At 41.4% G+C, this 26,269-nt stretch overlaps 1 protein-coding gene across 8 annotated transcripts in view; it reads right to left on the reverse strand.

Moving 5' to 3' along the window:
- Window positions 1-26,269, reverse strand: part of MYRIP (myosin VIIA and Rab interacting protein) — a 340,631-nt gene that overhangs the window by 57,836 nt on the left and 256,526 nt on the right. For all 8 annotated transcript variants that reach the window (XM_080382640.1, XM_080382636.1, XM_080382638.1 and 5 more), the window contains one exon: window positions 315-451. In XM_080382640.1, coding sequence (XP_080238766.1) covers window positions 315-451 — 137 coding nt within the window. The remainder of the gene's footprint in view (window positions 1-314; window positions 452-26,269) is intronic.

Below are 26,269 nucleotides of genomic sequence, written 5' to 3' on the forward strand. Positions count from 1 at the left end.
CTGTTTTCTCATTCATTGACTACGCAGAAGCATGATAAATTTTGGAACACAGGCTAGAATACAAGCTGCAATTTACTTTACAGACTGAAGATAACAGTTCCTCTGTATCAGTGGCATAATTAAGATTAAACCTTCTTTGGATTCTTAAACAGCTGTCTAGACACTCACTCCACTCTTTTTTCTCTCCACTAAGCTATTTATTTTAAAAAATAGCCTTAAAAAAAAATCTCTTTTGAAATAAGCTCAGAATTTCCATTGTCAGCTCTTGTGTTAAAGTAGATGAGCTAGTACAGAATCAACACAGTCATTCTTACCTATTACATCAGGACAAACTCCGCTCTCCAGTCTATGCTTCTTGTATAAGTTCTTCAGGACTTTGGCACTTCCAAAACACTTAAAGCGGGTTTTGACATTATTATAGTACCAATCCAGAGACTGGGTCCTCAAAAGCCTAAAACAGAAAAATAAACTACATATTTGGAACGATTCTACAACAAATAAACAGTCTACTATCCTTTTATGTAAAAAAAGGATCATTTAGAGCTCAGAGCACAAACATACTACTTTCTGAATACTTCTTTACTGTTTTTACTTCGTAAGTGTCTGGTATACTGAGGCAACAGCCCCACTCCCCCCACCCTAACTGTAACTCACGAGCAAGTACCTGCTTCACATGACTCAAGCTTTTACTTGGTTTTGCTACTATCAGAAGAGATGCTCTCCCCTTTTACATTATAATGCCGACACTACAGCCTTTTGAAAAATGTGAACAAGCCTTGGAACAGCACAGGAGGGTTTTGAAAAATAGCCTTTATTTACAGAGATTTACAGGTAATGTAAAAAATTAGCTCATTAATGTACTGCAAAAAATAACATTTTCATAAAAATATATAACTGCTTTTATTTGCGGAAACCAATAGAGTAGACAAAGCCTTGTGTGAGGACCTCAAAGCAGAGTAAGCACAGAATTGTAGACAGACAACCTTTCTGGGGGGAAAGGACTCACAACTGTAGTTTGGTTTCTTACTTTCAATAGTAAGCATCACTGACATCAGTGATTCATCCTAATAAATTTTTCCCCAGAGCTCCTATACTTCTATAAAGCTGTGAGATACTGTCAAGTTCTGTATTCTTTTCCACGTGCCAATGGGCTCTTGCTTCACCTGCTACTTCAGCAGCGGGTGGAGAACCTGCACCACAGACCCAGGCAACACAGCCAAAGGTGACTGCAGGGCGACCCAGGGCAGACCCACACGTTTCCTACCAAGAGCACCTATCGCTGGAGAGAGGGATCCTAGGGTTCTACCTATAAATTAAAGCTTATTTACCCAAAAGCCTCTAGAAAGGAGAATTAAGCCTGAGCCAGTGAACATGAGCTAATTCTGAGTGCTTCCTTCTCTGTTTGAGCCCATTTGTTCCTCTGCATATTGCCACAGTAGTTTATTTACTGCACTTACATTGCAGGAGCCAAGGTATTTTTATAGGACATGATACAAAACAGTATTTAGTACAGGCTGCAAAGGTAATTTCCCTTTTGCAATAATTACAAAAATCAAGGTCTTGGAACTGTAAGCCCTGTGGAGCTTGTTACATAGCTAAGCAAAGAGAAGATTCTTAACACCAAGAGTTTAGAGAACGAAAGGTTACAGTTAGTGTCCAGTATCAATATATGAATCCCTAAAGAAATGATATTGCTATCAGGAGTGCTCAGCACTTCCAAACTTGAACACATTCAGATGATTTAATTCCATTTTTTAAACCTGGGGTTGTATGTGAAAAACACTAACCTTTACAGTTTCCTTCAGGGACTCTGAACTTTTCTTTATGAAGTGCAAAGCAAGTGACAATCCACAATTTTTGTTTAACATACACCATTTCATAAGCAAATAAAATCTTGCTAGCAAGATAAAGTTCTTACTTGCCACTGAACCTCAGGAGATACTCGCTAACAAACAAATATGCTGAGCCTGGGGTTTTTCCACTAAATGCATTCAGTCCGACTCTGGATTTTTTGTTTCACTATACTGCTTGAAAGGAACATCCACTTCACGTAAAGTAGAACACCATGATATAGTCCACTTCTCTGTTACCACTAGAAAGTATTTAGTAGCAGACATCAGCAGCGGGAAATTAAAAATAAAAATCAATGAAGCCTATCATATTCAAACTGTGAACTCTTCTTAAAGTTACATTAGTTGCTCTATTGAAGACAACTGAAGAAAAAGCACATAATGGAAGAGGCATATTTTTCCTGTATGCTGTGTCAGCAAGTAGATGCAGGAGAGATGTTCATAGATAATGTAAGAATATTAGCCCTTTACTATCTATTTGCACAGTAATATCCCAAAGGTAGCTATGGTTCCCAGGAGGCTCATTAGTTCCAATATTCACCATTTTACAAGTATCACTAACATGTGACAGGGACAAAAATCCTTTTTTTCTGGAAAATGTCCTTACACACAGCGCAGGGATGACAAACACCTGATGAAGCGCAAGTGGCTGCAGGAGCACAGGGAAGCATGCCTAGGTCTGTCTGTGAAGCACAGGATTTCTGAATCCCTGTAGTGCTGCCACCGAGAAATCTGTTACGATGCCTGTCCAAGTCCTGACCCACTGAACAGGGTTGGCTGCTGGCACAGTGATGAATCTGTGAATGGAGGCAAATTTCTCTCCTAAACCTGCAATTCTCTGGAATTTTGAGAACCTGCATTCTTTGCGGGGACCACTTGCTCTCAGAGAAGCTGCATCAGAGAGGTACAAATGCTATGTTGTCTGCTTGCTGAATTCGATTCACTTTTGCCACTGAGTTTGTACAGGTGCTGGGAGTGTAAGATTGCAGTCAACAGCACAAAGTCACAACCATTAAGATGGTTTAAACTCAGTCTGCATGACTGGGTGGGAAGTGGCTTAGGAGGAGGAATTGGCCAGGAAGGACACTGGGTATCTGCCCAGTGAACACAGGGCTCTCCATGCTGTCCACAAAATAGTATCACAGTACTATCACCGCTGGTGGACTCACAGCACTGTGAGTCCTCAAATACATTTGCTTTAGATCTTTCAAGACCCCTACCAAATACCTTAAGCATGTTTACCAAGCAAACTCAGCTCCACTAGCTCAAAATGCTGATCTTGTTATCTTCTTGGAAGCCAAGTAGACCCAACTGCTAATATCCAGACGTAGTGGCAAGGTAGAAGAGTTTACAAAATGACCAACAACCAAAATCAGAAAATCACTCACCTCCTTGTACACACTGTATGAATTAAGATAGTTATGGACGTTGACCTGGCAACTTGGGGAAAAAGGAGAGATGGGACCCACTGCAAGCCTGCTTCAACATCTTCTCCCCCATGCTACCATGTTTTTCTGGGTCTGATCAATAATGTTTCTGTAAAAACAGAAAGCTAACAGCACTGATTTCTTAATGAAGTGAGAGTGTTTTGCAACTACCACAATTTTAGAGACAGGTTTTGTATTTGTAATAACATTTCCTGCATGTGAACTTTGGGAGAGTCAAAAGGATAAGAGATTAGACATATCAAAGCAACAATGAAAGAAGAGATGTTTTCTTCTTTGTACTGGTTAATCTGGTGTAAACACAAGGAGTGGGATTTTTTTAAAAAAAATCCATCGTTGCTGCAGGATTAACACTTTGTGAGTGATCTAATCATCTCATGCTTTTCTCCTGTGTGTTGGAGAGCTACCAACTCCAAATCCATGCCTTTGTCCTGCACACATTTTACAGCAGATTACAATGCCTCCTCTAAAGCTTTTTAGCCTCTTAACTTTCAAGTAAGTCACAGTGTCCCTGCCGATTTGTCCTGGGGAGAAAAGATTTGGAGAAGACAGCAGGTTTTTTTAGAAACACTAAAATAAAGGACCCACTCAAAAGAGAAATAAGAGCATTTTCGCCTTATTTTAAAATACTTTAATGTATTGACCTGCATTTGAAAGCTGTATTCTGCAAAAGCAGTCCATGAGCCCAGACTAATGAAAGACTATGACAGCACTAGCATTAAATTGTTAAAATGAAACACTTCCCTTATTACCTCTAAAAGAAAGCCTGCCTGAAATGAAACTTCACACTTAAAGGATATTAGTTGTATACATTTTAAAGAAGCAGGAATGGCTGAGGCCATTCCTCTCTTTCTGTGCCATAAAGACCGCTGTGTCCTTATTGCTAAATAGCCTTAAATGCTAAGGACATTATTTATGTTCTATAACATTGCCATGGAGTTGAGTTGCATTTTGATGTGCTTTTGGCAGAGGGGAATACTGTGATTTTAAAATTCTGCCTTACTAGAAAGTGTGAAAGCTAGACAGACACTCTTGGTTTAATAGCGTTAAAATTTGAATGAGTACGATAAAGCCCCCGTCTTTTTTTTAGCGCAGCAGTGTGTTTGCCTTAATCAAGTAGCACCATAAGAGCAACAGATAGACCCATTAAAATGTTTACAAGTGGTTTTCAGTACACTACTTCTCACCTGCAGCCCCAAATAATCATTTTTTAGCCTTGTCCTGAGAAAAAAAAGTACACCAGCTGTGCTGGGGAGTGGGGACATGAACCACCTCTCATTTTTCGTGATGATCGAAAAAGATCACGTGAAAGATGCCACTCACGCATGATGACTAGTATTCACTACTCAGTACAGAGGAGGCTGTTTAGTGACTGATTTACCACTTTATAATTTTTTTTTTCTCCTAAAAAGTTGTGAGGTTTTACTTGGTCTAAAAGGCAATATAAAGCTTCTGCAATAAATTTCCTCTAAAAGGTAGTATCAACTTCATGTTCATGAGCTTAACCTCTACTCATAATGCAAGAACTTCAAGGAAGCATTTTATAGTGTTTTTTCATTTTTCCATGAACTTCCTGAGTTTTCTCCCACAAGAAGAACTTGTAACTTACTGAGTTACAGACTAGTTTCTGTAAGTCAGGAGGTGCTTCTGGAAATCTGAAGTTACATTTTTTTAAATGTCAGAGTGAATACACAGTCACTTAAGGTTTCCTTGCTGTTGTCTTGCATAGAAAGCTGAAGACTCCTTTTCAGCTTTCCACTCCTATTTTACCACATCTTCCATAGCTTTGTGCCGATAGCCAGGACAGTAAATTCTTCGAGGCCCTCAATATGACTCCAAAATCAGAGCCACAAACCTCCATGTACATATCGCAAAATGTTAGACAAGTTTCATGCCACCCTGCTAAAGCCTCTTACATTCACTCAAGGTGGAGGTGTTCCCTGGAGCTCTGGCTGGCAGCTAAGCCTCGAGGCCAATTCCGCACCCCTTGTGCATAACCTTTTCCATCTTTCTACCAGAACAATGGGAATCATGCTGTAGGTTAAATGACACTATCTATCAGCTCCTGCAACACCACTGATTCTGTCGATGCTCCATAACATGTTAAGATACAGGAAATCTGACTTTATGACCCTTAGGTACACAATGACAGCAAAATAATCGCAGAGCAATATCTTTAAATATAAATTCTATACTTCCTTTTGACAGGAAAAGGTGCTCCTTCAAAAACTCATTTATAACTCATTACCATATCCCCAGCTTTACCACTGTATTTACTAGTAGCAGATTCATGGATGGCTGCAATTTTCATTACAAACTCCAGGGTTTCCAGACTTAGTTGAGATGTTCCCCATGGTTCTTACTTTGTAAAACATGGAATAATAAAAAGGATCTAGTAGCAGACCACTGAAGTAATGTCCATCGTAAAAAAGGTCTCATTAAACAGCTGCTTAATATTCTTGAATGGGCATCAGCACTACTCAGCCCTTTAGTGCAGACATTCAACAGCAATTTCTCAGACAACTGATCATCAGCTAACAACCGATCAAACTCAGTAGAAACCAAATAAAAGAGTTGCTGAAAATAACTTCTACTGGGGGGCGGGGGGGGGGGGGGAAGGCTTCGAAATTTTTTGCCCGCTGCTGTGTGAATGCCCTAGTGTGTGACATCCAACCTCAGGCCACCTGAAATCTGCACTCAGCAATTGGCTAGATTCACTCAGGAAGGGAGCTGCTTTACAATTCCTGGACCTTTTTACTTTTGTGGATGTGACAATTTCTTTAAATTAAGTAATGAAAATTTAAAAAGCCAAAGAAATCCATCTCTGAAATACAGGACTATCCACAGATCAGAACTGCTGCTCTGTGGGAGACTCTAAAATGCAATGTAACCACATCAAACTGAAGAAATATTAGAAGTGTAAATTTTCAGTGGAAAAGCAACATCAATGCTAAGTTTTCATAGTTTCGAAGCACTCTCAAGGCTCCTTGAACTGCTTGGAGGCTCAGCAATGAGTGAAGAGATGGAGAGACTGGGAGCCAGAAGAGTGCCTGCTGAGCTACGGCAGAGCTAAGACACTAGTAGACAGGTCCTCTCCAAAGCAGACGTGCTTAGCCACGCTGCTGGGCTGGAGGCAAAGACATGCTGCAGTTAAATATTCTTGTCCTTAACCGTGATGTTCCCTGGCAGGCAGGTGACCGGTGCTGCAGGACCAACATCCTTGGAGCCCTGCTCCTCCTGGGGAGCTGCACGTCCATCACCCTCCAGCTGCACTGGCACCCTGTTACGCATCAGTGGCTGGGAAACGCCAGCTAATCCAGATTATGCTGTCTCAGGCACACCGGCTGTCATAGCCCCCCTGACAAGGGCTCTCTCCCTGTCCCAGCCTCACACAAATACAAAGCTCAGGGCCCTTCCTCCTTTTCCCAGGCACTGAGTGGCCTCAGCCAGGCGCCCAGAGAAACTAGGACGATTTAGCCTGCCACTTCTTATTTACTTATTTTGGAGTAAAACTGCTTCAAACTCAGCATCCTGAAATACTCTTTCTCTGCCAACAGCAATATGTGCTTTTTCCTCTGGGCTGATGTTTTAGAGCTTGTAATGTACTGCTTGTTATAAATTGCTGAATTAAAGTATTTCAGTTCCTTTCAGTTTCAGTGAAATCAAACATACTACCAGGTTCAAGAACGCAACTTCACCTTCATTCCCTTCAGGATGAATATTTACTATAGCACATGAGCACCGCTCACATGAATGTTGTGCCAATGCTCAGTTCCCTAAAAATCAGATTTAAAGAAAAATATATATCCTGAGATAGTTCGGCCCCCTGAAGCCCTGAACAGGAACTTAGGCCAAGCCCATGTCATCCTAAGAGGGGACTTATATTTCCCTGATTGTTTTGCATATATCCCCTGCCTGGGAAAGGCAGTTGTTCACACCCCAAGAACAGCTCCTAATCATTTAGCCTAGCAGGCCACTGTTAACTCTTTGTGACACTTCCTTCCCAAGCTTCAAGTTGAATTCCTATTTATTTTTTTCTTAATGCCATTCTGCAGATCACCCATCACTTAAGAAGCGCTGCTCCAGAAAATTTCTTCCTCCAATTAGAGCAGAGGGCTGCACCCGTATTACACCGTGACACGTGAAAGCACGGCTCATTACGGGAAAGGCTGCAGCAGTGCGCGATGCATGCTATGCTCGGTGGGCAGCAAAATCCAAGGAACAGCAGGGGAGAGGCCCTCTCAAGCTAAAGCACCTACCCTAAAATGAAAACTGTCCAACCCAGTGAAAACACCATCTGTCTTTCCCGCAAGTGCAACAAAACAACTGTCCATGTCCCTCAGAGCGAAATTGTGACTTTCCTGCGCCAGCAGAAATGAACCCAGCTCGGTAATTGCATTGCAGTCTACAGTATGTTAATTATTCAGAGAGCTCAACCACCAGTATCGTACTATATAAGGCATTTCCTAAAAATACACATCCTCCCGACCATTCACTGAGAAATTCACTGCCCCAGTTTGGGCTTTTAAATTCCAACACAGAACATAACAAGAAATAACAACTTAAGGTTAGCACAGAGAAAAAGAAGATTTTTGATTTGTTTACAGAAGACAGCTGTATGTGCAAACCCTCAAATTTGCTTACTCTGTCTCCTTTACCTTTGAAATCAGCAGTCAGGAAGTTAGATGTGGGAGGGAGAGAGAACAGGTTTTATACAGAGAACCTAGATATACTTTCTGAATGGAAGAAAGATCAAAACTTGTAACAAGTTCCCCTAATCCTGATGATTAAGGGAAGTACTAACGGGTCTGCCATCTGGGCCCTTTAAACCAAGCCTCAGTGACTTTCCAAAGGGAGATGACAAGGATTGCTCACTGCATCGTGCGCCAACGTGCAAGAATCACTCACTGCATTATGCAGCAGGCCACGGTAAGTGATTGCTGGCTCACAAAAATAAGATCATGAGCCATACTAGTTCAAATAAAACATTCACCTAGCCTCTTACTCTGTCTCCGTCTATCAGCAGATGCGAAGGAAGAGATGACAGGAAAGATGCAAGTGTGGAGGGACCCTGCCTTTGGCACTCTCTGCACCTGCCAGCTCAGGACACCATGTTTGACATTACAACTGACCACCCTCAAAAGACACTCATTGATGGACTAATCTTCCACAAATTTGGCTATACCTTACCTAAATAGAGGCATACTTTTGGCCTCCTCCAAGCTCTCTGATGATAGTCTGCAGCTACATGCCACACAGAGATGCATCACCTTTCTTCATTTTGATGTCTAACTCCTATTCCTCTGGATGCCTTACGCATGCCCTGACATGGGATGCTGCAGTAGAGGAATGTATCACTGCCATGCAAAACTGGAAAAAAAGCTTTAGTGAAAATACAGGCATCATAGAATGGCTGAGGAAAACAAGTAGGTTTCAAAATGAAGTCAAAGTCCACACAGAATCACATTTCCCTCTACTGGGCAACTTTTCAAAGCCTGCTAACAAACAAAAAATGTCTTAGATATATAATATGCAGAATCCACTAAAACCCCTCTCTCCAATTCACACACATTTCTCTGTGCCATGGGTTTGTGACCCTTACTTGCAGTGGTAGCTTGATCATCAAATCTACACTAAAATAAAACATGACATGGCTCATCTTTAAACATGTAATTGAATTATTGGTCAGTAATCAGCATGTAAAAATCAGGAGTAAAACATCTGCCTTTAACAGTCTTTTTGAAAACAAGAATGGAAAAGATACAGGTACCCCTGTCAAGAAAACACCAGATCTAACCCATGCTTTATTAAAAAAAAAAGTCGTAATTTGTAATCCTTATACTAGTAAAGCAACACTCCTTGGAGATCACATCTAGCCTGCAGACAGTAGTTTGCGTATATTTGCTGACAGACATTACATGCAAAGATTAAATGCTGGCCACATGCCGTGACAAAAACTTGTTGGGTATGGATTGTGTTTGCTCAATGGTATATTGTGATTTTCCAGAACTGATGAGTTCAGCTGAAGTCAAGTCCATGAGATACAGGAGGTCTAGACCTGAGGTGAACACACCTGTAAACTCCACTACGTACCTTTGATGGTTCCCGAAACCCAGTCAGAGCATTTATGTCCTCAAACTCTCCCTGAGAAATGCCAGACCTGACATATCACCTTCAGCTCTGATTTACAGCCTTTTGGCATTTATACCTACCCATGCTACCACCTAAGAACAGATTTTCACCCACCCAGCACCATGTGTGCACTCCTCCACCACTACACCCTCCTCCCTCCTCTTCGGCAGTCATCTGCATAACTAACACCCTTTTCCTATGAAGCTATTTGAGTCTTCCAATTACGTTTCCCCAGAATGAAAGAGGTTCCTTCCACAGAGGCTTACTGCAACAAGACACCTGCTTTTAATTTAAGATTTCTGCAAAGAATAAGACTTGAACAAATGGTGGCTGAACGTAGGTCAGGTTCAGTGGTTTTTGCACATCGTCCCAAGTTAATCTTCTCACATGAAAATGGTCAGGCTAAAAACATCTTCTGGCTTAACCTGGGCACAAGAGTCATCACTCTGGTTTGTGAATGAAGGCTGTGAGTGCGACTTTGGTGAGGGTCATTTTCAGGTCTGTTCCCCACAGTGGATAAGTGTTCTGCAGCAGGTGAGGAAAACACTGAAACAGTACCAGGTATACCTGGAGATACGGTTTGATTCTCCAGTAGGAATATGGTTTGATTCTCCAGTAGAAAAACACATCTAAAAGTAGAACATGTCAGCATTTAACTGAGCTATACTGCCTTGTATTTCTACCGTGAGACCGTATGTCAGGAACCCCTGGCTCACAAATGAATGCGTATTTGGCATATTAACCTGACCTGCTTCCCCCAGGATGCATGTTGTGTTTTGGGATAACTCAAGTGAAAACAGGGGTTTTGCAGCAGTTATGAAAGTTAATTTTTAAAAAGAAAAGGGTTTTCAAACCCAGTGCTCCACTGTAATTTAGCTGACTATAAACACCAGACATGAAATCATGATCGTGGAGAGTTAATGGCAGTTAAAGCCACGACATAAGAGGGGCAAGACCTCTCTTCAGGCATGTACCAGCAGTAAAAAATGTGAGAAGCTGTATCCAACACAGCTCCTGATGTCTCTCAGCAAGAGCTAATAAGCTTTTGCCAGAACAACATGTTTATAGGGATGTTTGCATGTCTTACAGCCGTTAGTGAATATTCTTTATCTTCTCTTTTTAAAGTAAGCATCAGTTGACTGATGCTTATTTATTCAGAGCTGACTTCTGAACCTAAAAGTTCAAAAGGCTGCATTGCAGGGGAGCTTGCAGAGAGCTTGCAGTACAAGTTACTGCTGCTTTCAAGCCACTTTGGCAGAGCCTTAGTCCACGAAAGAAAAGGGATCACACAGGTGTTCCCCTTGCCACCACACATGATGAGCAATACCTAGATCACTCCCAGCAGATACACAGCTAGCCTGTTCTTACTGACTGCTGATGCTGCAGAGCTCTCCCAGCCACCCCCTTTCCACTTCAGTATTTTCTTATCCTAATGCTGAAAGTTTTTAACATTTAAGCCATATCTTCCTTGTTTCTATTTAAACTAGATAGTTTAAGATGTTTGCTTTTTTTTTCTTTTTTTTTTTTTTAAAGGCTGAAGAATCCTGTTTCATCCCAGATCATCTTTTTTAGCCATCTGATCATTCCCACTGTTTTTTTGCTGGGACAAGGTGCAAAAGACCCAAATGGTCTGTAGCATTGCTTAAATACAGATCCCAGAACTGGTAATTTGAGGCTTTCCCAGTACTCTTTCAAGAAAAGTCAAATGTAACTGTCGGGATACGACTTAGCACAGTGCAGACCCTATGGATGAGATCCCAATGACAGCACCAGATACGCCATACCGATACTGAATCTGGGCTACGCAATGCTGTGAGCCACCCATCTGTCAAAGTCGTGGTTAGACTCGCAGTGTAGAAACTGCCAACTCTTTAAAAAGAAAGATCCTGTTGAACAAAGTGAAGGGTATTTTTACTCCACCTTTTCTTTTAAACTGACAATTTCATGGATGCCACTTTCAGAAATGAGTTTTAAAGTGTATCTCCTCACTAGCCGGCAGATACACTAATGGGTTAAAACGCCACTTTTGTGGGAGAAATCCAGGCACTCAGCTGTTACACCTTCTTATCAATCAGCAAATAATGCTCCCAGATAAGAAACCCAGGAAACCTATCATTCACAAGATGCCTTAGGTCCTATCTGTACCACTGCCACTCCACTTGCACAAAAACCCGACCTCTCTTCATTTTACTCCCGCTTTCATTTCTAGGTCGGTGTGTAACAAGCCCCAGATGCTACTGCAGCCACTGTGGATTATTAAGTGCATAAAACCAGTCTGTAGTCATCACCAGTAGTGTAAATGGAGGCCAAGAACTTGTGCCCTTCTTTTCTCAGCCCTGCTAGGTGTTTCATTCAGTGCCTGGAAATCACTTCCCCACCACACTGTCATGTATTTTCCTCTTAAATATTTCATGAAAATACATATCTTTACGCAGCTGATTAATACTACCTGTTAAGACAGACAAAAATTAAATGAGCAGCCACTGGATATTTGAAACCAAAAGGAAAAGAGTCCAAATGCCTCTGTAAAAGCTGCAACACTCAGGTATTGCTGAAATAGAACATTCTACATGTTCACTTCAAAGTGCTTTTTATGAGGATATTTTAAATTACAGGACACATTCATGACATTTGTATATGATCTATAGGATTTACTTTGTGACATGAAAATCATAAATATACAAATAAAAATATTACCACTGAAACAAACTGTTTGCTCTTAAGAAAAAGGAAATACTTCATCTAAATCTCTTCTTCCCCAGAAATGTAATTTCATGTAAAATTTTGCATTTTTTTTCTTCTGTCTTAATTTGCAGTAAAATACATTTTCAGTATCTCAGTATTTTTCAAAGGAAAGACATTCCATATCCTGGTCATCTGGTACTAGACAGTTTTTCAGGCAAATCATAAGAATTAATCGATACTGCATCATTAGTAAATTTATGACACTCATATGCACACAACATGCTGAAGCAAAATACAAATAAACATGAATCAAAGCAAGTTATTATAGCTACACTGAACACGAATACATTGTCTTTTACTGTCATATTTGTTTTGCTTGCTACAATACATCAATGCAATTTTTATTTCAGATTTCTGAAGGAAGACAGGCAAAAAGAACAAAAATCCACACTGACAGTGCCTCAAAATGAATACATCCTGCTGCTTTTCTTAAGAAACAACAGAAAGAGATATTCATAAATTCTCAATTGGAGAGGCATTTATTTCCTGCTGTGCTGTTACTACGAATTTATCCTTTGCAGCTACCCACCAAAGTGAAGGAAAATTCATACAGAAACCTCATGTAAATAAACTTCAGAAGGCAGAAAGCAACACCAAAACACTCTCACGAACGTTTGGTCATTGACCTTTGTGTTCATGTTAATGAAAAGAAAGTATTTACAGTCAAAATACAACAGAACATAAAGGGCTACAAATAAATGCATCGTTCACCCACGAAACATGTTTTCCGTTACTGCAGCAGGTATCAAATGAAACAACAGAACATAAGCCACTTTGATTAGTTATTCAAATTACCTAAGTGAAGGCTTTTCTTTCTGCAAACTTCATTTTTAATCCACAGATTCTTGAAAAACAGCTGAACAACAAAAAAAAGTAAGGTCGATGAAGCATAAAAATTTTCACAAAAGAGATAAAAACGCCGCTCCATCAGAAAAAAATACCAGAGGATAAACCATGCAAATTAATTCTGTAATCCTGATTAGAAAAATACGCAGAGCTTTTAATATAGAGTTCAAGAACACCAAAAAGACAACAATCCTTTGCTTTAAGATCTGTTTCTGTTCTTATATTGCGAGAAAAATGTGAGCAAACAGCTGTGAAATGCCAGAAAAGATGAGAAGATTCATCACCACGTACAATCAGAGAGAAAACTGGGCTCATTTCAAGATTATTTAAAAAAGAAAGGAGGAAAAAATTTTCAAAAAAGCCAAAAACCTTAGAACCTTGCTGGGGAGCAAAGATACATGATTTCAGTTCCTGTCTTTTGTACTAATTATCTCCCTCTGCAAACCCAACTTCTGCTGAAGTAGGCTGCGCAGTTTTCTTCTGGGAGCTGTGCACACAGTGACCCCACCACCCCTTTCTGAGATGACACGTATTTGTAGCTTTGCAACTCCACCAGCCACAGAACAGCTTAAGAAACACATTGTTCAGCTGGAGGCATGACAACTCCAAAACCAAGTCCCATGCAAGTCCCTAGCTGGGAGGTGTAAGGAACGGATTTCCTTGCCACCCACCCACCCGCCGCGGTAGAAGGAGGAGCGAGGCAGGGTGATGATGTGCTCCCCAGATAGCAAACCACCCGGACACAGTTCAGATGTTGATCCAGCAGTTTATGCAAGATTTCCTTGAATTACAGTGGAAAATGGGCTAGATGGGGACAGTTCGCCAGACCCAGAAGGTGGGCTCAGTCAACCACTGCACCTCAGCAGCTCTTCCCAGCACAGACCAAGGGCACATAAGGACTGCGTGAGGGTATCTGATGCTGTGCAACAGTACTCTGTTGCTGCTGTGTGCAAGTGAGCATCCCAAGCATACCACGCCTGTCTCCTAAAGTTCCTTACCATTCTATTTCTGCTTTTGCAGAAAATGCGCCTTCTGTATGTTGTGCTACTTATGAACGGAGCTCTCTTTGATTAAGGGCACATTTTCCTTTGTTTTCTTCTTTTTTTAATAATTTATAATAATAAGCAACTTCATAGCTGCTGCATTTAAAATGGTGGGGTTTTCCCTGTTGCACAGGAAATATTTTTAGCTGGAAGCTTTATTGTGCAAGCTGTCCAGCAGTCTGACAAAAGCTAAATTCCAGCTTATGGCTGAAAACCGTAGGAAAAATTCCAAAGCCTTTACAAATTATACAAATGAGACTTTAATCCCAGCTGGCCTCACTAACAGGGGCTCTACATCTGGGCACACATACAAATGTACTTTTCATATGGATTTTCAGCTATTTGAATAATGAAAAATGGAAAAAAAGCACCCTCTATTTTTGTAAATACTTGTATCACAATAATAAAGCCAAACAGTCCTGCAAGCACAGATTAGCCAGACTGTCAAGAGAAATACAGCTGTTCCTCAAAACCGGTCCTGCTCAGAGCTTTTGGGTAAAACTGATCTGATGTCCAGAGAAGGATTCAGTTCTTTAACAAGCAGAAAGCTTCAAAGCCATGCAATCCTTCTGCCTTGTCCAGGGCAAGCTTATTCTCATCTGCACAAGGCAGGGGGTATCCTCACAGGGCTACCCAGTTGTGATAAGATGCGTGTTTGCGTGATACCATTAAGTTTGAACAAGAGCAATCAAAGAAAATATGGAAGGAACTAGAGGAAACAGTCTATGAATGTGAGGGGTGACAACAGGAAGAACTGCAAAGCTACCTGGTCATGCACATGGAGATGATAGTGTGCAATGGGTCTTCGAGTCCCTTAGTGCTGGCTGGCAACTGCTGGCAGTGAGCAGAGTGCAAACATCACAGCTCTTCTCAGATACATCCACAACGCTCATTTGAGAAGAGCTCCTACCTCTCTCAGAAAAGAAATGCATGCCAAGGATTTTTGAATTCCTGTTAAACTGGGAGGAAAATATGGTAGCCAAATGATGGATGTTACTTGCCTGAGATGTCTCCTCCTGCCCTGCTTTAATTACACGAGGTATCACTACCACAGCTTTTTATGTTTAGTTAAGCAAACCCACAGAGGCAATTGTCTAAGAATAAGGAAATCAAGTTCTATCTAAAGTTTTTCCAACTGTGCTCCTTAGGCCCTCGGTCAATAAAGGGATTTAATGCAGATCCACTGCATACAAACACTCTTGTAATTTCACTTGACAGTGGCAGAGAAGGTCCCATTGCAAGAACAGGAGGCATCTTTACTCAGGTACTCAGGCATCCCTCCCGTGTGTCGAGACCACAGTGAGACAGGGCCAACAGAAGCTATTTGTCATTTCTGAGACATTGCTTACTCTCACCTCTCATCAAAGGGCAGGGAATTAAGGTCTCCTCTCAAGCATAACTCCTCCCATAAAGAGAAACTGGATGGCATTTTGGGGAAGCAATCCTAGCTGCTAGGATTTCCAGCTGAGCAGGCTGGTTGTACCATGAACTGCTGGCTGCTAATATGGCTCATGGTGCAGGCTGCCAAACGGCTGCTGAGTCCCAGTGGATTGGAGACAGAGTGGGGGATGTGTATCTGCCGGCCCTTCTGTGCATCTGATGTGGATGCCTTAAAGAACAAATTAAAATTTCTTTCTCTCTGCACATACACAGTACTTTTGTCAGAGGGGTGTAACTAACTCTCATGCTGCTCCTGCCCCTTTTTCTTGCTGTTTTTTTCTCTCTATTCTTAATTTTCCTTTGGCAAACATGGAGATGGGGTAAATGATTCTCTTGCATTGTTGAAGACAAATTTGGGGAGTACTGGGACAGGCAGGCAGAAGGCAGTGCATCAAGAACATCTTCACTGTTTGTGCTGCTCCATCAATATACTGACCTCCTTTCAGGTGGTCAAACTACAACGAATCACCAGTCCTTGTCCAGCAGATACAGGGATATGAAAAAGCCTATTATATATAATGGTAAAATGATGAAATTTCATTTAAAAATGCTCTCATTTTCTTCAGAAGTTCGTTTTTGAAAAGGAGTAGAGACCCCAGGGGTAGAAACAGCAGGGAAGGAGAGAAACCAGAAAAAAAGTATCAGACACCCCCTCCCCGACTTGAGTTTCAACATGGAAAAAAAATAATAAAATAATTCTTCACTCCCAGTCCCCAAAAGCAAGAGGTTGTACCAATATAAATCATTAAGAGTATCTACTTACTTTCAGCATAGTAAGGAAAACAATAAAAGGATCTATGTTCATGGACATGACTCCTAGGATGAATCATACCCTGAATAATGACAGGTTAGTACTGCTGCTTTGAAGTATTTGGGTTTTATACATGTAATCCATCTACAATATTAGTTAAATAAGACAACCTGAGATGATAGTATTAAAGACTCCACAACTGCAACAATGGGATTACTTACTGAGAGTACCTAAAATAAAATCACAGGTAGTGAAAAGAGATTTTCCAGAAAAAGTCCAGAAACAGAGTTAAAAGTAAGAATTTCTTTAATGAATAGTAACAGAAGTAATTTTCAGATCAGAGTCAACTTCCAAATCCTGTGATACAACCTATGATCCAACCCCTAATTTTTTGAGAGATTAACTCTTCAAGGGGCAAAGTGCCATAACTCTTTAGTAAGTGAAGCAGCTAATAAAACTATTTTACATATATCCTATTTCATGCTTCATTATTATACAGACTTTTAATACTCTTTACAGTCAGTAAGTATACGACATATATCACAGTTATTTAAAACTTTCTAGGTCATTGACAATAATGCCATTATCTTAAAGCATTTAAGGTCTTTGAAAGGAAGCTGACTAAAATCTCAGCAAGTAAATAAAAGAAATGGCCAAATAGCCTTTAAATCCATTTTATGAGGGAAAAACTGAGGCACCAAAATACTTGCTTCCATGTGCTTTGGAAATCTAGCATGTTGAGAAAGGAATTCCGTTATTTGACTCTAAAGCCTTTGTTTTCAACTCAAGTTGACCCCTCTCCCCTTCTGAGGCATTAAACATTTGTCTTAAAGCTCTGTTTTTATATCTGCAATTTTTTCAAATTAAATATTTTACATTAAATACTTGTGTTGAAAAGAAAAGGAAGCCAACACACTCAAAATCTTCATGCATGAAGAACTGTGAGCAAGATCAAAGGGTTGAATAAGGCGGTGTGACAATGCATGCAATCCTCTTCCAAATCCACTAAACAAGCAGCATATCTGAACTTGGAAACAGCCTACAAGCCAAGGATTTTGCAGATTGTTTTGGTAAGATATACAGGAAGAATCATAAATGGCTGAATACATGACGACAGATGCAAATCTTGAAAAGTGATCATCTGCATTAAGCCTATTGAGCACCGCTTCCACTACAACAGCTAAGGTGCTTTGCTCAGAAATGCGCCACAGAAATAAGACATTCACATTTCACAACCAACGAGCCACAAACACACACCATGTATCTCAGCCAGCTTCTGCCATACAAATCCCTTTGTGCAAGCCTCCACTCTCTATGGCCCAAACACTGCCTTTATTCTCAGAGGATCTGGGATGACACAGGAACCTACATGCCCATACCTACAGGCTTCTTCAGTTTCTCATGCTGCCTCATTGAGAAAGACCATCATTGCTCAAGAGTGCAATTATCAACAGGGCAACATCTGTTAGAAATATTTTTGGCCAGTTTGATAAAAAATGCTCCATATTTACTGAGACATCACAGTAGCAGGAGTCAGGTTAGCCTAGCTGAATGCTTTTAGTTATATTGCCCGTGTTTTAGAAACAAGATCGTCACTCCAAGTTTGGGTTTACTGAAAGTGACTGAAACCTAGGCTAATTGACAGGTCCATACAGTAGGAGACTGCAGAAGAAAAGGGAATTGCTTCCTCCCCTGATATCACCCCTCAGATCCACTGTCACCTCCGAATCCATCTGTAGCATGTTATTTTGGGTAAAAGCTTTCATAACAGTCTTCAATCTTGTTAGAGAACAAAACATGCAAAATTGCTGTATATCCTTGTCAGCCAGATACATCTGCCACTGTGCCAGTAAAAACTCACTTAGAAAATTGACATCAGGGCTCTGATTTAACTTTCACATTAACACACAAGTTCAGGACAAATCAGCCACTGTATGCCATTCATCAATACACAGGGCTATGAGAATAGCAAGACCACCAAGAAAAAGCAGGTGATGGCGCAAGCACTATTATATCGAGCCGTACAGCACAGAAAGGGACTGGAATATCCACCTGCACTCCAGTCAAACTCCTTCAGATGCCCGTATGTATGCCACAAGGCACAGGGAGGGAGCACACAGCCACACATCACAACACACGTGCATTTGTTGTGCAGTACCATAGGATTGCAGTAGGTCTACATATGCTGCTTTGGAGCTATAGAAGTCTCGCATTCAAGACTCCTCTGCTTGCCAAGTCAAACTACTACAATCATGACCATTCAGTTGGGTTATGTCCAAATTACCCATCACTCAGGGTCTGCACTTACTGGTTACTTTGCACAATGATGAAGCTTAATTGGTAGAGGACCATGTTTCTTCATGGGGACCATCATTTCTGTTCACCAAACCTCTGACAGCAAGGGAGCAATATGTTGCTGCCTTTGGAATTGAGTCACTTCAGTAGGAGGACAGAGAGGATGAAGAGAATATTGAAAGCTTTTTTCAAAATTAAGTCTTCAAACACATCATAGCCCAATTTGTAAGGATGCCAGCCACTCCTTTTGGCAGACTGCATGATGTCTTGTATTCTGCAGCCAATTTGTTGACTCTAATTAGTAATTTGGGAAGAGAGTAAGAAGAAAAGAGGAATAAAAAAATAAAGAGTGCACCATGCCAGTTACTACAGTGGGACACACACTCTTTCATTATTATTACTATGTTTTTTTAATGTAGCTGAACACAGGTTGCATCCAGCTGTTTCTTCAAACCAGCCATAGGTGTGAGTAGCTCCATATGACATTCGACTCTGGCTGGGTAAATACCTGGTCTCTTTTCTGTGTAAATGTCACTCGTGACTTCCTGGGTGGGCTCCAATGGGCAACCTAGTACGTGAAACCAGGTGTCAAGGACCACCTTCCCCCCCCTCCCTTCTTTTTTATTTACTATCTCTGACACTTCATGTTTCAACTTAATAGCAAAAACCTGGGCCTCTCAAAATTATTCAGTTGCAAAAAGCACTAGGAGAGCGCTACCATGCATAAGCCAGCTATTCATTGTGGCTTAAAACACATATCAAATCCAAGTTTAGCAAGTTTCGCGGTATTTGGTTTGCTCCTCTAAAAAATCCTTATACTGTAGGACTTTCCAGCTTTTTTCTAGCAACAAATGAAACAAACTGTTGATGTTAACACACTACATAACCATGAAAGATACTCACACAGCCATGATATTTTCTCACATGAACCACCAGATTCATGTCACTATGTCCTCTGACATGAACCACCAAAGTATTTACACCAAATAGCTCCAGGATCCCATGGATTTTGCCAAAACGATCTTTTAAAGTAAAAAATTAAAAGGCAAAAGAGAAAAGACTGTGATGATCAAGCAAAGAAAACACAAGAAGTGCATCTATATATTTTTTTCCATTGTACCCAGGCCTCCTTCAGGTATCTTCAGGCAAAAAGTCCCAGCAGTAGGTGTAATCTTTCCTGGGGTTTGCTACACACTAGCCATAAGCCCTTCCTTTGCAAACAGATCTTTTGGGCTTTTTTGACAAATTTCTCCTACTTGGAGAAATTATTTTTTCTCACAGCTGGAAAACTGATAGTTCATCACCTCTCTTCAGCTAGATGCATGGACTTGCACTGCCTGCAGACGCCCTGTTTTGGCTGAAAGGGAAGAAGCCAAAGTCATGTAAGGTCCTCAGATGGCTTTTACTTCAATGAAACGAACTTTCAGTTTGCGGCTATGACTCTCCCCTGATGCTTTCCCCAAGCCCTGTTCACTTGGGCTCAGGCATTTCACTGCAGGAGCGGCAGCCAGCTCCCTGCTCTCTCACAGTTCCATGGATGCTCCTGCCTCTCTTTGAGTCTTCAGATGCAAGCTCTGGGTACCACTTCCCATCATTGGCTATGGCTACGAGCCATGGTATCAAGGAAAAGCAGCCTCTCTTCTCCTGTATGGATCACAGGTAGCACGTGCCTCATGAGATAATGCAAAAGGAAGTCTTCTTTCTGATGTTTTTTCAAAGACATTTTCCAACCTCTGTTCCCTTTACAGATGATGGGGGTGTGGGGTGACAATCACAAAAGTATGAATCAGTGCACCTAAGACACTTTGGTACGAATATTGCTTCCAAAAGAGTTTCTGATCCACTTTACCATGGTCAATACTGACATCTACACTTTCCCCAATGTCCTTCAAACCCTTCTTCTTTGCTCTCTTCACTTTCTAATGCCACACTACCCTGACACATGCAAAAATACAAATGGAATAACTCTCCCTTCTTCCACCACTGCCTTTCCTCTTTTGTCAAAACTCACGGGTTTTATTTTTGGGAAAGACCACTGCTATCACAGCTTTTGTTGGTGGGTGAGTACAGAGCACTTCAGTGGCACAAGTGGCTATAAGACGCACACCCGTGCTGAAGCAATTTTACAGAATTTCTTTCTCAACAAAATCAAGTATATCTTAAATAGCTGCCTTTAACAGAAAAGGAGAACAAGCTGAAAAATTGCAATGGCTTTGGTGAAAATTGCCATTATAATGTCACAAAGAGCCATAAGAGTGCTCACACGGCACTGATGAGCATGTTAAAAACCACAGAGAATGGAAAAGTAATAAGAAGTTTAATTACACTCTTTATAGTAACATTTCAAATTAGTATTTTGAAAATATTGTACATTCCTAGTGAGAGATAACATTTGATTTTGAAACACTAACTCAGGACAGTTAGCCATGAATATCTGGCTGCTAAGTCATTTGTATCTCTTCCAAGAAGAAAGAGTTCCCAAGGGGCACAATATTTATATCAAAACATTCAAATTTACATGAACACAGTAGGATTAGATACAGAACACTCACAAATCTCGAGCAATTAAAAAGACTATAAAATCAGTGTGCAGAGTTTCTCTCTTTTCTCCTAAACTTTACCTTCACTCTTTCCTCATAATTCTGTTAGGGCAACAGCTCACTGGCATGTGGTGGCACTTCTGCTAGGCACAGGCTAGCACATCCACTGGCCACGGCAGCTGCACCCCTTGGGCCAGCTCACAGATTTTTGGCATGCCCAGCAGGTGTTTGGCAGTGGCTGACTGGCGTACAGCAACTAGGCAGCGATCAGACGGTCTCTCTAAACAGGCAGACTCCTCATTTTGGCCATCAAGTCTAGAGTCGAGTCCAATATGTGCAACAGCTCTCACTAAGCCTGCCAGCCAAACAGGTTACGAACACTGCAAGAGCTGTGGTCTGGTGGCGGGTAGAAGATAGGGAGCACAAGGCAGTATTGGAGGTATAAACATAGGGAAGAGTGATAGATGCAACCCAAACTGGCTTGGTTTTCCTTGTTGTGCATTCCTGCTCTAAAAGATTTATGGCAAACCAAGCTGTACGTTTTTACTATTTGTCAGTGTCACCACAAGCTACTGCAATGTATCAGAGCTATTGCAATAGACAGGTATATAGCAAGAATCCCTTCCCCTAGGGAGAAAGCACAGCGAGTGCCACTAATAATCACCTAGGTCTTGGAAATTTTGCATGCCTCTATGTGCGTGTTCTAAAAGCTCTGGTGCTATGTAAAAAACCTTAGCTTTACTTTGGAGACAACAAAGAAAATGGGTTCACTGTGGAAACAAATCTAAAAGTTTTCACTTGATGGGTAAAGAAATCCACTTTGAGAGATCTGCATTATTTTCTGCACATTCTGGGATTTCCTTAAAGGCCTGACTCATGTTAATGCTTCCACGTGGACCTAGTTCCAGTCCTGACAGCAAGACTAACATGCTGTCACTGATGGGCAGGTGTTATGGTAAAACTGTAATACAGCTTCTGGAGATGAAGTGTCAGAGGAGTGAGAAAAGTGGTTTGGATTCACCTGTGCTCCATTTCCTCCATCCCCTCACCATCCTTGTTCTAGTTATTTTGCAGTCCAGCTCAGAAAGGGGTGCCAAAACCCCCCAAATCCTCCCTCAAAACAAAATGCCCATTGGAAGTCTTATTTCTGTGCATTACACCCACTATGCCAAATTCACATCAACACTTTAGCCCACCAACACCCCAAGCCTACCAAACCCTAGTATAATTAAATGCCGCCTCCCACCTTGGCTTCAACAGCTGATCCTTCTGTGTCTGCCTGGCTCTTACTTTGCATTTACTGATACTCTCCTTACCTATCAAATTTCAAAGAAAATTAAAAAATGCAAAGATTACCTGATTACACAAAGTCTTCTCCACTTAAGGACCCACTTACATATTTCCAACTAAGACTTAAGGTCTCGGACACTCGTCAGCAGCTTGCTGTTGACACTTGGTATGCTGGCATGAGAGTTAACTGAGGGCAGCCAAGAAAACCAGCCACCTACTGCCCACATCAGACTGCCTAAAGCGCCTGCTGGAACAGAATGCCCCCCCACTGTCAGTATGTTGGTAGCGATCTTGAGAAATGCAGGGAAAAAAAATATCATCTAGTCCATGTAGCAAAGAACAAAATAAATTTTATTTAAGTGTAGTTCAGCAGTGTTCCAAGTGGTCAGGAAAGCTGAAAGGGTAAAAAGCCACTGAAACTTCTTCCTCATTCTTTTGAGAGAAAAGGGGATTGACTGCACTTGGTATAGCACTGAATTGGCCAACTGTTAACATATCTGAGACATTATGCAATTTGCACATTTATGTGGATTAAGGTATTTCAGTAGAATCAGTGTCTTTGCAAAGCTCTTTACATATATGAAAGTTACATATAGGTTTGTCCTCTTCATTCTATATTAACATCTTTGTTAGCGCTGACACTTTCAAATTTGTCTTGGTGTTATTATGATCAGAACTGGATTCCTGGAACTGCACAATATTCGCTGCAAGAAGATGCTGCCGTAGGTGTAAAATTTGCTTAGACTTTTATTGGAGTCTTTGATGAGTAATAATGCACAGAAAGCTGTTGCGTAGGAAGGGGAAAATGACCACCAAATCACAAATTCCAAAGGCTGCCAGTAATGCAAGTCCCAGAGAGGGGCTTTCTCCAGAAAACATGTTGAAATCTATGTTGGGTGGCAGCAACTACTCAGAAAGGCAATGGAGGTACATGGCTATTATTACTTGTTATAGTAGTATCAGTAACTCAGAAAAAAGGTTGATGGCTATCCTTAGCTTTCAGTACAAGATCTAATGAATTCTTTATCATTTAGCACATCACTTTATTTTTACTATGAGAAACATCCATTTACAAAGTCTCCACTAACAGTAACGCTATTCTTAACCTTGGAAGATAGGTGACATGAACACTGGTGTTTGATGATGACTTCTCTATTTCAAATGAAGTTGCCTTTGTACCAAAGTGATGATGCTTACTTATATTCTTTCTTAGTCTCAGGTGCACCAATTCTCCTCCCTTTTAGCCTCAGGTTTGCCCATTCTTCTCTTTTGCTCCCCCTTTCTTTTTTACAACCACTAGACCTGAGTTCCTCTGAGGACTGTAGTTACCTGCCATCCCAATATGGAACGAGCTGCCACCTGAGTACCTGGACTCCTCACTGCATGAAACAAATCAGCCCAGGGCCTGCAGAAGCCGTGACATCTCTGACTTCAGGAAAACACACCCACTAGGCACGGTTGATGCAAAGCCCCTGGAAGCTCAGGATCACTGATGCTCAGGCACCCTCAGTGCTGCTGATGGACCAGCCATCCCAAACCAAGGCAAAACACCATCAGGTTTGCAAATTCCACCAGGAAAAAAACAGAAGTGCCCCAGTGGATATTTTCTGCCCCTTAACAAACACTCCCCAGACCTGGAGCACCACACAGAGACAACACAAACAACAGGTTCTTCCTTTTTACTTTGCTCATGCTGTCCATTGAGCAGGCATAACTTAAGTGAGTGTTATTTCAGATATAAAATCTGGTGGCTCAGCATGGCCAGCAGGCTTTCAGCTATAGTACTTAAACATTGATACTGTTGTTTGTGCAGGACTTCCTGCAGAAACAAAAAATATGAACATATTCATGCACAGAGCATAGAGGTAAATTTTGCAATACAGGACAGCAGGCAGAAGCTGAATTCTCCAAGAGCCAGAGTTCCTATAAAGTAATGAGAGGAGGAATTCTAAGCTACAAATGCTGCTGCACTGAGCACGGTGTAGTACAGCACGGGTACAGTGCCTAATTTCTAGGCAAAGCATCAGATAAATCAACTGCATGCTTTCTTGAGCCTCCAGGACATACAGAGTCCTTCAGTAGCATCAACAGAACCAGTCCCAAATGGCCTGGTTGTTTAGGACCCACACTTAAATCCTACAGAAATACTTAAAGGACAGAGATCTTAATAGGTAAAAAAATATTTGGGTTTAAATTCACCAGTGTCCTCAAGCCATGACGCACAAAAAGGGCCAAATTTTGGGGAAATGGACCCCAACTCTTCTGTAACTCTACTGACCAGAACCAGGGGGAAAAGGGTTTTCCCTGAGATTAGAAACATCAGCAAATGTGGGAAACCCACCCTGACAGGGCCACTCTCATCTCAGTTTCTTAACTTGTGCATTGACATGCACAAGTACATTTGTTCTAATGTTGCTGATGTAATAGATTTGTAAGTGTGCGGTCATGAAGCTGAAAGGGGAATGGAGATATTGCTCACATACACACACCTGTGCCAAACAGGACAACACATCATTAACTACAGCAGAATCGCAGGTTGTTATTACACAGGGAGAAGGAAATCCACGTTCCTTCCATCTATTACTCCTTCCTCCATCTATTACAGGGTAGTCCAGCACTTGCCAAAGAAAGTGTCCCAGCAGGTGCTAACAGAGGGAAGCAGCAGAGAAGCTTGTACCCATGTGTGACCCTCTGGCTTGCAAACATTGTGTCACCTCCATGGGAACCTGGCCAAGTCATTCACCAGCTCTGTATTACTGCTGGCGTGGCAGGGGAAGGAAGGGGTAGACAAGCAAATCCACTAAAAATGAGTCAAACAGAGTCTTTATCAAATGACTCAGAATAACAAGGTGAGTAACAGGGATTATGCAAGTACAGACACTGTTGCATGAGGCCATTCGTATGACTTGTGTTCCCCAGTGACGCAAGAAGCAAATGAACTGAGGACTATTGACAATGTATGATACTTATCTTGCTGCCTGCAATACAATTTAGAGGATGCTTCCAGAGGTAAGCTGAACCAGAGATAAAAAGTGACATGAGACAGCTGGGAAAGAAAGAGAAACAGACCAAGTTGATTATTTTTTTTTTGCACTTTCCCCCCCCAGAGAAATGGAAACAAACTGATTGCTAAAGGCTTATCAAATGGGGCTCATCCTTCTAGTGCCAGTGCTTATTCCCCTGGAGAAGCAGAGACGTTTTCTGCATGACTAAGGCTGTCTGGAAGCATAGCTCCTCAAAGCCACACATGCATCATCCAACACTATGGAGCATTTTTCTCCACTGGCCACACATGGGCTGCCATCAGCATCAACTGAAACCCAGGCCAGTACTTTGCACAGACCCCAAGGTAACTACAGAAGCCTGAACTGCTATTATTCTCCTCACAGTCCAGCAGCTAAATGGGATGAAGTCCTAGGCTCTGTCACCAGGATTTAGGGGCTGTTTGACATCCCAGAACATCACTCAGTCTCTATGCCAGGAGAACACTAACACTGACAATGCCCAAGGCTTTTGCAGCGCTTTTTGATTTGCTGATCCAGCAGCTTGCTGTGCAAGTGTCCAAATCTTACCTCCATTTTACAGATGGGATAAAAGTGTGTTAAGCACAGAGAGGAGTGCTTCAGTGGTACTTAAAAATCTCTTGTGCATGGGGCACACAAGTGAAACAGTCATTCACTGGTCACGTTAAAAGAGTGAAGTCACCACAAACCCTCAGGATTTCAGTATGTCAGCTGTCTGTCCACTTGCCTTGCCTTTCTCATGTCTGACAAAACCAGGTTCCTTCAAATTCAAAATCATTTATAGTCAAGTGACATGCACACTGAGTGACAAGAGATAAGGAACAAATGATAAACAGTTCAGATTAAAAGATGACCCACGTGACAGAGAG

This window comes from Falco punctatus, assembly GCF_963210335.1.
Source record: "Falco punctatus genome assembly, chromosome: 4".
Classification (NCBI taxonomy): Eukaryota; Metazoa; Chordata; class Aves; order Falconiformes; family Falconidae; genus Falco; species Falco punctatus.